The 14,037-nt window shown below is 45.5% G+C and overlaps 1 protein-coding gene across 11 annotated transcripts in view; it reads left to right on the forward strand.

Annotated features, from left to right (window-relative positions):
• kif1aa (kinesin family member 1Aa) overlaps positions 1-14,037 on the forward strand; it is a 162,060-nt gene that overhangs the window by 6,701 nt on the left and 141,322 nt on the right. For all 11 annotated transcript variants that reach the window (XM_082957087.1, XM_082957089.1, XM_082957091.1 and 8 more), the window contains exon 2: positions 3,502-3,691. In XM_082957087.1, the coding sequence (XP_082813213.1) occupies positions 3,586-3,691 (106 nt within the window). In that variant the 5' untranslated portion in view covers positions 3,502-3,585. The remainder of the gene's footprint in view (positions 1-3,501; positions 3,692-14,037) is intronic.

Raw genomic sequence — 14,037 nt, forward strand, 5'->3', positions numbered from 1 at the left:
GGTCTAGTCTATGTCTGTTGTGTTGTGACTGACTGGTCTAGTCTATGTCTGTTGTGTTGTGACTGACTGGTCTAGTCTATGTCTGTTGTGTTGTGACTGACGTACTGGTCTGTCTCTGTGTTATTGGGCTAGTGTGACTGGCTGACTGACTGACTGATTGACTGACTGATTGACTGGTCTGGCCTTTGTTTTTAATTGTATTTAACCTTTATTTTAACACGGAGTTACATTGAGACCCAGGTCTCTTTTCCAAATGAGCCCTGCAGTAACCTTGGGTTTGTTGTGTGACTGACTGACTGACTGACTGGTCTGTCTCTGTGTTATTGGGCCAGTGTGACTGACTGATTGACTGACTGGTCTGTCTCTGTGTTATTTGGCTAGTGTGACTGACTGACTGACTGACTGACTGGTCTGTCTCTGTGTTATTGGGCCAGTGTGACTGACTGATTGACTGACTGGTCTGTCTCTGTGTTATTTGGCCAGTGTGACTGACTGACTGACTGACTGGTCTGTCTCTGTGTTATTGGGCCAGTGTGACTGACTGACTGACTGGTCTGTCTCTGTGTTATTTGGCTAGTGTGACTGACTGACTGACTGACTGGTCTGTCTCTGTGTTATTTGGCTAGTGTGACTGACTGACTGACTGACTGACTGGTCTGTCTCTGTGTTATTTGGCCAGTGTGACTGACTGACTGACTGGTCTGTCTCTGTGTTATTGGACCAGTGTGACTGACTGACTGACTGACTGACTGGTCTGTCTCTGTGTTATTGGACCAGGGTAATCCTAGGGAGCGGCCTGTCATTCAGCTGTGGCTGCACTTCTATTGTTGTCGCTAGGCTAAGTTCCCATCTCTCCTCGGCTGGAGCTGACCATGCATGCTCCTTTCATGAGACAGCCAGCCAGCCACACAGTCAGGCGCCCTCTATTGTAGTCCACTGGTGGTGGTCTGGACCAGGGGATGTGAGGCCTTGTTTGTACACAGATGGATTTAATTGAATGACAGGTCTCTCGTGATAGACTTTACATTGGGGCGGCAGGGTAGCCTAGTGGTTAGAGTGTTGGGCTAGTAATTGAAAGGTTGCAAGTTCGAATCCCTGAGCTGACAAGATACAAATCTGTCGTTCTACCCCTGAACAAGGCACCCACTGTTCCTAGGCTGTCATTGAAAATAAGAATTGTACTGAACTGAAACACAAATTAAGTAGCTGGCCAGTTGATGTGAGATTTGGGTCTGGGTTCTGAGATTAGACAGGTTCAGTTCTCTCTGTTTCTCTCTCAATTTAAGGGCTTTATTGGCATGGGAAACATTGCCAAAGTAGGTTAAATAGATAAAAAACTATAGTGAACAGTTAACATTACACAGAAGTTCCAAAAGAATAAAGACATTTCAAATGTCATGTTATGGTGGTCACACATCTTGCACCGTGGTATTTCACCCAGTAGATATGGGAGTTTATCAAAATTGGATTTGTTGTTGAATTCTTTGTGGGTCTGTAAAATCTGAGGGAAATACAGTGCCTTCGGGAAAGTATTCAGACCTCTTTTTCCACATTTTGTTAGGTTACTGCGTTATTCTAAAATTCATTAAATAGTTTTTTTCCCCTCATCAATCTAAATACAATACCCCATAATGACAATGGGAAAACCGTTTCATTGTGTCATTATGGGGTATTATTATGGGGTATTGAGTCATTATGGGGTAGTGTGTCATTATGGGGTATTGAGTAATATGTGGTATTGTGTCATTATGGGGTATTGGGTAGCCTAGTGGTTAGAGCGTTGGGCTAGTAACCGAAAGGTTCCAAGTTCAAATCCCCGAGCTGACAAGGTACAAATCTGTCATTCTGCCCCTGAACAAGGCAGTTAACCCACTGTTCATAGGCCATCATTGAAAATAAGAATTTGTTCTTAACTGACTTGCCTAGTTAAATAAAGGTAAAATTGTGACATTATGGGGTATTGTGTGTAGATTGATGAGGATTCTTTTCTGTTTAATCCACTTTAGAATAAGGCTGTAACGTAACAAAATGTGGACAAAATCAAGGGGTCTGAAAACTTTCCCGAAGGCACTGTATGTGTCTCTAATATGGTCATACATTTGGCAGGAGGTCAGGATGTGCATCTCAGTTTCCACCTTGTTTTGTGGGCAGTGTTGCACATAGCCTATCTTCTCTTGAGAGTCAGGTCTGCCTTTCTCAATAGCAAGGCCATGCTCACTGAGTCTGTACATAGTCAAAGCTTTCCTTCATTTTGGGTCATTCACAGTGGTCAGGTATTCTGCCACTGTATAATCTCTGTTTATGGCCAAATAGCATTCTAGTTTGCTCAGTTTTTTTGTTAATTCTTTTCGATGTGTCAAGTAATTATCGTTTGGATTTCTCATGATTTGGTTGGGTCTACTTGTGTTGCTGTCCTGGGGCTCTGTGGGGTCTGTTTGTGTTTGTAAACAGAGCCCCATGACTCTTCTCCATGTTCTTTTCTCTGTAGGTGATGAAAGGTTTGGGAATAGCTTCCTTTTAGCTGATTGATTTTCTGGATTTTGATAATTACCGGGTATCGGCCTAATGCTCTGCATGTTTTACGTTTTATTGGCATGGGAAACATATGTTTACACTCTCTCTCTCTCTCTCTCTCTCTCTCTCTCTCTCTCTCACTCACTCTCTTACAATTCAGTGGTCATCTCCCTTAAATAAGATTATAGATTTGAGAGTGCTTGATGACTCTCGGAAGAGTAGGTTGCCATAGTGATATGGACAGACAGAGCAGAGGGAGGGAGTCTACATCTTTAGTGATCAAGGATCTTAGATACTGTAGCTGAACTAATGTAATTTATGAGCTTCCGGGAGAAGAGGTTTCTTGAATCACTATACCTCCTTCTGTTTACCTTAATGGAAACGCAGCAGAATAAGGGCTCTGTGATCTGATATGCGGCCCAAATGGCACCCTATTCCCTTTATAGTGCACTACTTTTGATTAGAGACCCCCTATGGGGCCCTGGTCTAAAGTAGTGCACTACATAGGGAATAGGGTGCCATTTGGGATGTAGTCCTGGTGTAATAGTGATGCAAAGTCACACAAGGTGAACATGAAACACCATGGAGATATAGTATAATGTTTACAACAAGGTCACACCATGGAGATACAGTATAATGTTTACAACAAGGTCACACCATGGAGATACAGTATAATGTTTACAACAAGGTCACACCATGGAGATACAGTATAATGTTTACAACAAGGTCACAACATTGAGATACAGTATTATGCTTACGACTCTTAACGTTGCTCTATTTGACTCTGTGGTGATCAACTGGAAACCAATCATAGGGTTCAGTCACAGTAATAGGGTATAACTGTATCACATCGATACTAAAAACAGAGACAGGGTTGATAGCAGTGAGACAAGCTCACAGATAGAAGTTTCTCTTGTGTGTGTGTGTGTGTGTTAACGTTAACCATCTAAGGATTTGCCGTTTTATACTTTTCATTTTCTTTTACAGGTGTTGCTATCGATTTTCCAGGCCCTGTATTTGGGCCCGTTTTGAGAGGCGCTCCGAGCAGGCTGGTCCTAGCCAGGAGGCACCATGTCCGGGGCCTCTGTGAAGGTGGCGGTGCGGGTCCGTCCCTTCAACTCCAGAGAGATGGGGAAGGACAGCAAATGCATCATCCAGATGTCAGGAAACACAACCAGTGAGTATCACACACACACACGCACACACACGCACACACAAGGTGGGCCCTTTCTAAAGTAAGGTTCTACATGGAACCAAAAAGGGTTCCTCATGGATCCAAAAAGGGTTTCTCATATGGGAACCTTGTTTTCTAAATGTGAAGTAATTCATTTAACGTGGCAGCATAAGATCACCCCGCATCATCTCCACCCTCACCCCCCTTCATCTCCCCCTCACCCCCTTCATCTCCCCTCTTACCTCCCCCTTCATCACTCCCTTCACCCCCCCTCATCCCCCCTTCATCTCCCCCCTCACCCCCCTTCATCTCCCCCCCCTCACCTCCCTTCATCTCCCCTCTCCCCTCCATCACTCCCTTCATCCCCCCCTCATCTCCCCCCTCACCTCCCCCTTCACCCCTCCTCCACCTTCCCCCTCACCTCCCCATTAGAGAAGGTATTTAGGTAGAGGATGTAGAGAAGGTATTTAGGTAGAGGATGTTATCAAACACCTGTAGAGAAGGAGCACTATGGAAAGGTCAAGGTGGTATTGAGGTAGAAGATGAGAGGCAGAAGATCAGAGGGTGTACCCGGCTCCACGAGGGAGTGTCTCCCCCATGATAGGGTGTGTGAGGTTTTCATCCCGACATTGACTGACACTGAATTGATTATGACCGAGCTCTCTCCGGAGACCTGGAGAGGAGAGGGTGTGTCCTCACATTCATAATCAAACGCGCCATCAGCAAAGACACCTGCTCCGACTATGTTATCAGTTAAACAGCCAAGATCATGTTATCGTAAAAAAAAAACCCAGCTCTTTCTAAAAACTTTAGAAAGAGCGAATTCTACATTTTCACCTCACTTAAAACATCACATTTTTTGGGGGGCGGCTAAAACCATGATTTGGTCTAACAGAAAAGTGCATTATCATCATTAATCCTGTAATGAAAGTGTCTGCCCTTCCCTTGCCCCTGTGCCCTCTCTGGGGCTTATTGCTGTGATGAGTGAACCACTTTCCTCTCCCACAGTCACTCGAGAGAAAAACAACTTCTGATCGTATAACATTTCAAAATGCAATTGCATGAAAAACACAGCTTTGTCCGCTTGTTCCTGTTGAGGAGAGGACGGTCTCAGCTTTCTGGAGGTATCAGCTCAATATTCAGCTCAATAGCAACTATTTTTAAAACCTAGATATTTGATATGGCTTTGAGATATGGGGGCGGCACACGGGCGAAATGCGTACCTGCCATTGTGAGGGTAGAGGCCTTATGGGTAGTAGCCTACAACTGGTAGTAGCCTACAACTGGTAATGTATTTGTAGGACATTACATGAATAAATGGCTACTAACAGTGGGTATTATATTTAGAGTAAGCGATTGAGGCTATTTGTTTTGTAGTTTCCACTTCCTCAGGTGGTGAACCCTTAAATTAAATAGCCTATATTACCTTCAGAAAGTATTCACACCTCTTGACTTTTTCCACATGTTGTGTTACAGCCTGAATTTTTTTATTGATTACTTTTAGAGGTTGAGTCACGGGCCCACACACAATACCCCATAATGTCAAAGCGGAATTATGTTTTTAGACATTATCGGCACGGCCCCTCAGTCGAGCAGTGAATTTCAAAAACAGATTCAACAACAAAGACCAAGGAGGTTTTCAAATGCCTTGCAAGGACAGGCACCGATTGGTAGATGGGTAAAAAAGTAGAAGGTTAATATCCCTCTAAGCATGGTGAAGTTATTAATTACACTTTGGATGTTGTATCAATACACCCAGCGACTACAAAAATACAGGCGGAGAGGAAAGAAACCGCTCAGAGATTTCACCATGAGGCAAAAGGTGATTTTAAACCAGTTACAGAGTGTTATGGCTGTGATAGGTGACAACTGAGGATGGAGCAACAACATTGTATACTCCCTAGAAAAAATGGTTCTACCTGGAACCAAAAAGGGTTCTACCTGGAACCAAAAAGGGTTCTCCTATGGGGACAGTCGAAGAACCCTTTTTGGTTACAAATATAACCTTTTTGGGTTGCATGTAGAACCCTCTGTGTAAAGGGTTTTACATGGAACCAAAAGGGTTCTGCCTGGAACCAAAAAGGGTTCTTCAAAGGGTTCTCCTATGGGAAAAATGTGGCAAAGAAATCAATTTTATGTCCTGAATACAAAGCGTTACATTTGAGGCAAATCCAACACATCACTGAGCACCATTCTTCATATTTTAAAGCATGGTAGTGGCTGCATCATGTTATGGGTAGTTTTTTAAGAGATAAATAAATGTGATCAAATCATATCAAACTTTATTTGTCACACACTCTGAATACAAGTGTAGACTTTACCATGAAATGCTTACTTACAAGCCCTTAACCCAACAGTGCAGTTCAAGAAGAAGAAAATATTTACCAAGTAGACTAAAATAAAAAGTAATAATAAAAAGTAACACAATAAGAATAACGAGGCTATATACAGGGGGTACCGGTACTGAGTCAGTGTGCAGGGGTACAGGCTAGTTGAGGTAATCTGTACATGTAGGTGGGGGCTGAAGTGACTATGCATAGGTAACAAACAAACAGTGAGTAGCAGCAGTGTACAAGAGGGGGGGGTCAATGTAAATTGTCCAGTGGCGATTATATGAATTGTTCAGCAGTCTTATGACTTGGGGGTAGAAGCTGTTGAGGAGCCTTTTGGTCCTAGACTTGGCGCTCCGGTACAGCTTGCCATGCGGTAGCAGAGAAAACAGTCTATAACTTGGGTGACTGGAGTCTCTGACAATTTTATGGGCTTTCCTCTGACAACGCCTATTATATAGGTCTTGGATGGCAGGAAGCTTGGCCCCAGTGATGTACTGGGCCGTTCGCACTACCCTCTGTAGCGCCGGAGGACGTCCTATCAGTTGTCATAATTGTTGTGTAAGTCTATGGAAAGGGGTGAGAACCATGAGCCTCCTAGGTTTTGTATTGAAGTCAATGTACCCAGAGGAGGATGGAAGCTAGTTGTCCTCCAGCTACACCATGGTGCAACTCTACAGAGTGCTGTTGAGGCTACTGTTGACTTTCATTACAAAACAGTGTGTTTAAATCAGTTATTTGGTGACGTGATTATATTTAGATTACCGTAATTTCCGGACTATTAAGCGCACCTGAATATAAGCCGCACCCACTGAATTAAAAACATTTTTAAATTTTGAACATAAATAAGCCGCACATGTCTATAAGCCGCAGGTGCCAACCGGTACATTGAAACAAATGAACTTTACACAGGCTTTAACGAAACACGGCTTGTAACAAAAATAAATAGGCTTTAACGAAACACGGCTTGTAACAAAAAATTAAAAATTAGCAGTAAGCTTTAGTTGTCTTTTTGCACTGAGTCAATTCCTCACGCTGCTGTTTCCAACGTCTTATCATCGACTCATTAAGACCAAGCTCCCGTGCAGCAGCTCTATTTCCTTTTCCAACAGCCAGATTAATCACCTTCAACTTGAAAGCTGCATCATATGCATTTCTCCGTGTCTTTGCCATGATGAGGGTGACAAAATGACTACCATAATCAGAATGATGGGAAGTTTGAGAGCGCTCGATTTAATCTAAACAGTAAAGAAAAAAGTTGTTTGACCTTAACCCGTTCGGCAATTTCATTGGTCTAATGAAAGCTTCATGCCGCCAAAAAACTGAGCACGTCACAGAATGTGTTTTTTTGGAGAAAAAAAAATTGAAAGCGGGAAAAATCCATATATTAGCCGCGTCATTGTTTAAGCCGCGAGGTTCAAAGCTGGGAAAAAAGTTGCGGCTTATAGTCCGGAATTTACGGTAGTTTTATATAAAAAGGCTAACTTTTGAATATTTCACTATTTGTATTTTTATGAAAGTTCATATCTATTGAATAGGCTGGAGGGATGTGAATAAAATGCCAGTACCAAATTTACTAATATGAGTTGAAGGTAAAAAGACCACTGTTATGTCCTGACATTGTTTGAGGTTAGTGTTTATGTGTGAGGAAAATGTCTCAAGAATAATATTTAAAATGCAGAGACCAGAATAAGGGGGGGGGGGGGGGTGTGCTACAGACCACTGATTCCTGCACACTATTTGTTTACTTGTTCATCAATTCCCTGTGAAATATATAAATATTCATATATATTCATCAGTGAAGTTACTGTCAATCTCAATGTATTCCCCTATTCATTTAGAATGTCTGGTTACTTAACCTCTCTTGGGTAGGGGGCAGTATTTTCACCTCCGGATGAAAAGCGTGCCCAAAGTAAACTGCCTGTTACTCAGGCCCAGAAGCTAGGATATGCATATAGTTGGTAGATTTGGATGGAAAACACTCTAAAGTTTCTAAAACTGTTAAAATAATGTCTGTGAGTATAACAGAACTGATATGGCAGGCGAAACCCCGAGGACAAACCATCCAGGGAAAAGAAATTGAGGTCATAGGATTTTCCAATTGGTTTCTATGGGATACCCTTATTATTAGGAACCTGGTTGCAGTTCCTATGGCTTCCACTAGATGTCAATAGTCTTTAGAAATTGTTCGATGTTTTTCTTTTGAGAAATTAAGAAGTAGTCCTATTCATTGTAAGTGTCACTCCAGGTGGACTCTACTGTTTTGAGGCGCGTGAACTGGAGCTCGCTTCACATTGTTTTTATCTGAAATTAGAAATAGTTTATTCTGTCTTAAATTTCATCGATTATTTACGTTTTAGGGTACCTGAGGTTGGATTAGGAACATTGTTAGAAATGTTAGGACCAACTTTACAGGTAACTGTATTTGTAGGCATGTTCGGCGAGTTGAAACCGGTGTATTTCTGAATCAAACGCGCCAAATAAATGGACATTTTTGGGACATTAAGTAGGACATTATCGAACAAAGGGACCATTTGTGATGTTTCTGTGACAGTTTGGAGTGCCAAAAGAAGAAGATCTTCAAAGGTAAGGCATTAATTATATCGCTATTTCTGACTTTTGTGGCGCACCTGCCTGGTTGAAAAATTATTTTCATGTGTTTGTATGCGGGGCGCTGTCCTCAGATAATCGTATGGTTTGCTTTCGCCGTAAAGTCTTTTTGAAATCTGACCAGGCGGGCTGGATTAACAAGAAGTTAAGCTTTATTTTGATGTATAACACATATATTTTCAAGAATGTTAAATACTTGAATTTGGTATTTTTGAATTTCTTGCTCTGCAATTTCACCGGATGTTGGCCAGGTGGGATGCTACAGTCCCACCTGCCCATAAGAAGTTAAATAATAATAATAATAATTCATTAAATATAATATACATTCATACCATTCAGGGTGAACACAAAACGGGTAAAAAACAGGGCCCACCTTGCCTGGCGAGGGTTCAGTCTCCTCGCTGCCCGGTTGTACTCCAGATTGCGTTGGTCAGTACAGATGAGAAAAGGGTGTCTCACCCCATCAAGCCAGTGTCTCCACACCTTCAGAGCCTTGACGACAGCCTACAGCTCCCGGTCCCCCACATCCTAGTTTCGCTCCGCCCGGCTGAGCTTCTTCGAAAAGAAGGCACAGGGGCGGAGCTTCGGTGGCGTACCCGAGCGCTGAGAGAGCACGGCTCCTATCCCAGCTTCGGACACGTCCACCTCCACTATGAACGCCAAAGAGGGATCTGGATGAGCCAGCACGGGAGCCGAGGTAAACAGATCCCTCAGATGACCAAAAGCCCTGTCCGCCTCAGCCGACCACTACAACCGTATCGGTCCCCATTTCAGCAGTGAGGTAATGGGAGCCGCTACCTGACCAAAGCCCTGGATAAACCTCCGGTAGTACTTGGCAAACCCTAGGAACCGCTGCACTTCCTTTACCATGGTGGGAGTCGGCCAATTACGCATGGCTGAAATGCGGTCACTCTTCATCTCCACCCCTGATGTGGAAATGCGGAACCCTAGGAAGGAGACGGATTGTTGGAAGAACAGACATTTCTCAGCCTTGACGTACAGGTCATGCTTCAACAGTCGACCAAGCACCCTGCGCACCAGGGACACATGCTCAGCGCGTGTAGCGGAGTATATCAGAATGTCGTCGATATACACCACTACACCCTGCCCATGCAGGTCCCGGAAAATCTCGTCAACAAAGGCCTGGAAGACTGATGGAGCATTCATCAACCCGTACGGCATGGCGAGGTACTCATAGTGCCCTGAGGTGGTACTAAATGCCGTCTTCCAGTCGTTCCCCTCCCGGATTCGCACCAAGTTGTAAGCGCTCCTGAGATCAAATGTTGTGAAGAAACGCGCCCTGTGCATTGACTCGATTGCACTGGCGATGACACTGTACCTCACTGTGATCTGATTGATACCCCGATAGTCAACACACGGGCGCAGACCTCCATCCTTCTTCACGAAAAAGAAACTCGAGGAAGCAGGTGAAGTGGAGGGCCGAATGTATCCCTGCCCCAAGGATTCGGAGACATATGTTTCCATAGCCGCCGTCTCCTCCTGTTACAGAGGATACACGTAACTCCTGGGAGTGCTGCGTCTACCAGGAGATTAATCGCACAATCCCCCTGTCGATGAGGTGGTAATTGAGTCGCCTTCTTCTTACAGAAGGTGAGAGCCAAATCAGCATATTCTGAGGGGATGCGCACGGTGAAGACCTGGTCTGGACTTTCCACCGTAGTCGCACCGATGGCAACCCCTACACACCTCCCTGAGCACTTTCGTGACCACCCCTTGAGAGCCCTCTGTTGCCACGAAATAGTGGGGTCATGACAGGCCAACCAGAGTAGGCTCAGCACCACGGGAAACGCAGGAGAATCAATAAGGAAGAGACTGATTATCTCCTTGTGACCCTCCTGCGTAACCATGTCTAGTGGAGCGGTGGCCTTCCTAATCAGCCCTGACCCTAATGGTCAACTATCTTGAGCGTGCACAGGAAAGGGCATATCCACAGGAACAAGGGGGATCCCTAAACTATGGGCAAATGAACGGTCAATAAAATTCCCAGCTGCGCCTGAATCTACGAGCGCCTTATGCTGGGAATGCGGGGGAAACCTCAGGAAATGTAATAAACACATACATGTGAGCAACAGGGGGCTCTGGGTGAGCCTGGTGCCGACTCACCTGGAATGACACGATAGTGCCCTGCCTGCTACCTCAACTCCCTGAGGAACCCCCCCAACACCGACCAGCAGTGTGCCCTCTGCGGCCACAGATGGTGCAGGGAATGGCCCCTCCTCCGGTCACCCTAAGCGCAGCACCTCCCAGCTCCATGGGCGTAGGAGCGGAGGTGCTGGGGGATGGAACTGATGGGCCCTGATCCGGACATCCGCGGATAGCCAGCAGGTTGTCCAGCCGGATGGACAGGTCCACCAGCTGGTCCAACGTGAGGGTGGTGTCTCGGCAGGCCAACTCCCGACGGACGTCCTCGCGCAGACTGCACTAGTAGTGATCGATCAGGGCCCTATTGTTCCATCCCGCATTGGCGGCCAGGGTCCAGAAGTCCAAAGTGAAATCCTGCGTGCTCCTCATCCCCTGCCTCAGGTGGAACAGACATTCACCCGCCGCTCGACCCTTAGGTGGATGGTCGAAAACTGCCCGAAAGCGGCGGGTGAACTCTGCGTAATGCCGTGTCTCCTTCACTCCATATGGCGTTGGCCCACTCCAGAACTTTGCCTGAGAGGCAGGAGACGAGGGCGGACACGCTCTCACATCCTGAAGGAGCCGGGTGGACGGTCGCCAGGTAGAGTTCCAGCTGGAGTAGGAACCCCTGGCATCCGTCCCATCATACTCCCTCTGGAGCACGAGCCGAATCCCACTTGGACCGGGTGAAGGAGGGGTGGACAGTGGGGCCTGCTGTAGTGGGGCTGGTGGAGGCGTTGGAAAACCTCGATCCATCGTCTGCAGCACGCTGTGCCCAGACGTTGTAAGATGGTCGCGTGCTCCTGGACGCGCTCCTCTACCACCACAGGGAGGGCGTCTGCTCCTGCTGACTCCATTCGGTGGGTGAGTGATTCTGTAACAGATCCTGTGTTTAGCTGGTGTAGCGGAGTCAGGCGCAGGACAACAGATATGAGTAATAGAATGTAATTTACTCAAAAGTATACAATTACAAAGCAATAATGCTAGCCCACAAATAATGGACCGTATACAACAAACAATCACTCACAAAAACCATGGGGAAAACAGAGGGTTAAATAATGAACATGTAATTGGGAAATTGAAACCAGGTGTGTAAAACAAAGACAAAACAAATGGAAAATGAAAAGTGGATCGGCGATAACTAGAGGCCGGTGACGTCGACCGCCGAATGAACATGGGGAGGGACCGACTTCGGCGGAAGTCGTGACAAAACACCTGTAGAGAAGAAGCGCTATGGAAAGGTCAAGGAGTGTAAGGTAAAACCAGGGATTATGAATAGGAACAAGAGGTAAAGAGAACCCTCTGTGTTTTATTCATTCGTTCTGTTTGGTTTTGGAATATGGAGTGAGGTTTTTAAAGTTCTGTAAGACACTAAGATCAATGTAAATTCCCATCACTGTTCAGTGGGTTGGAGTGGACCTGTCCAGACCATTTACTGGGAGCTGTTCACCACCATAACCAGTCAGTCTGCGCATGGTGGGCTGTAGCTCGCACTCAGATGTCAAACTGCGGTACTTATTCAGAGAAATAATGTTTACTTGTGGACCAGTGTCTAGTTTGAACTTTAGCTCTGTGCCTTGTGTTCCTATCTCAATGTCAGCAAAGGCTTGCCCTGTCTCTGATATTTGACTTTTCTGTGTCACTGAATCAATACAGTTCATCAGCATTTGACTCTTTGTTTGACATTCCACGGTAAGCTCTGCACACCTTTGCAAAGTGACTCCATTTACCACATTTAGTACACTGTTTGCCTTTAGCTGGGCAATGTCCTTGTTCGCCATGCACTTTGTATCCACAATATCCACGTGTTTTGAGTCTGTGTAGCTCTGTTATGTCTCTCTCCGTTGTAAAACGTGCTCTCTGTGCACCGGAGGTTTTCATCTGAGCCGGTGCTAGCTCGTGAGATCTGGTTATGTCGATAGCTTTGTCCAGCTCAGACCCAACATTTTCTCTCACTCGCGGTGAGTGTATTCCAAATACAATACGGTCACTGACCATCTCATCCTTGTTTGCATAATCACAGTCTTTTACAAGCAGACGCAGCCCAGTCACAAACTGTTCAAAAAGACTCGCTAAGCTCCCTGTACTTTCTCATGGAATTTGTACCTAGCGAAAATTGCATTAGTCTTCGGCACAACATATGCTTCAAAACGATCGTAGTGTGTTTTCAGTAGCTTTGATTCAGCCTCGGTAAGTGTCCATGTGTTATAAATATCTCTCCCTTTTTCACCGATCCAGAGGAGCAGGTAGCTGCACTTTTCCTCTTCTCCTCTTTCCTTCAGAGGACCCGTGAACATCAGCTCCACATGCTGTTTGTACTGACGCCATGCATCGGGTCAGTTTGTAGACTCCCCAGTCCATTCGAGGTGAAGGAACTCCAGAAAAAATCCATCTTTTAAGACCTTTTACTCTGACACCATGTCTTGTTTTTCACGCTTTGTACAAAATAATGAACTGCAGTACTACGGGATATTTCTTGACGTAGCTCTTTATTAGCTAGCATGTTCATTTATCTCCAACCATGATCAACTGACCATGACCTAACCCTCTGGGTGGTCTTAACCAATCATAGCACAGTATGATACGGAGGTAAAATGCATCCAATTATGATTCAGTATGTTTACACATATGAATATTACATACACCTACTCCAGCAATTCTGTTTTTGACTGAGAAAGCCACCAGAAAGCTTGAAGAGAAAATCCCCGATTGTGTGATTGTACGTCTGATGACAGTGTGATAAATACAATCCAGTAGAGAGAGGGAGAGACGGCCATCTCTGCAGCATAACCAGTAGAGAGAGGGAGAGACGGCCATCTCTGCAGCATAACCAGCAGAGAGAGGGAGTGACGGCCATCTCTGCAGCATAACCAGAAGAGACAGGGAGAGACGGCCATCTCTGCAGCATAACCAGTAGAGAGAGGGAGAGACGGCCATCTCTGCAGCATAACCAGTAGAGAGAGGGAGTCACGGCCATCTCTGCAGCGTAACCAGTAGAGAGAGGGAGTCACGGCCATCTCTGCAGCATAACCAGTAGAGAGAGGGAGTCACGGCCATCTCTGCAGCATAACCAATAGAGAGAGGGAGTCACGGCCATTTCTGCAGCATAACCAGTAGAGAGAGGGAGAGACGGCCATCTCTGCAGCATAACCAGTAGAGAGAGGGAGTCACGGCCATCTCTGCAGCATAACCAGTAGAGAGAGGGAGTCACGGCCATCTCTGCAGCATAACCAGTAGAGAGAGGGAGTGACGGCCATCTCTGCAGCA

Source organism: Salmo salar, chromosome 10, assembly GCF_965601325.2.
Source record: "Salmo salar chromosome 10, fSalSal1, whole genome shotgun sequence".
Taxonomy (NCBI): domain Eukaryota; kingdom Metazoa; phylum Chordata; class Actinopteri; order Salmoniformes; family Salmonidae; genus Salmo; species Salmo salar.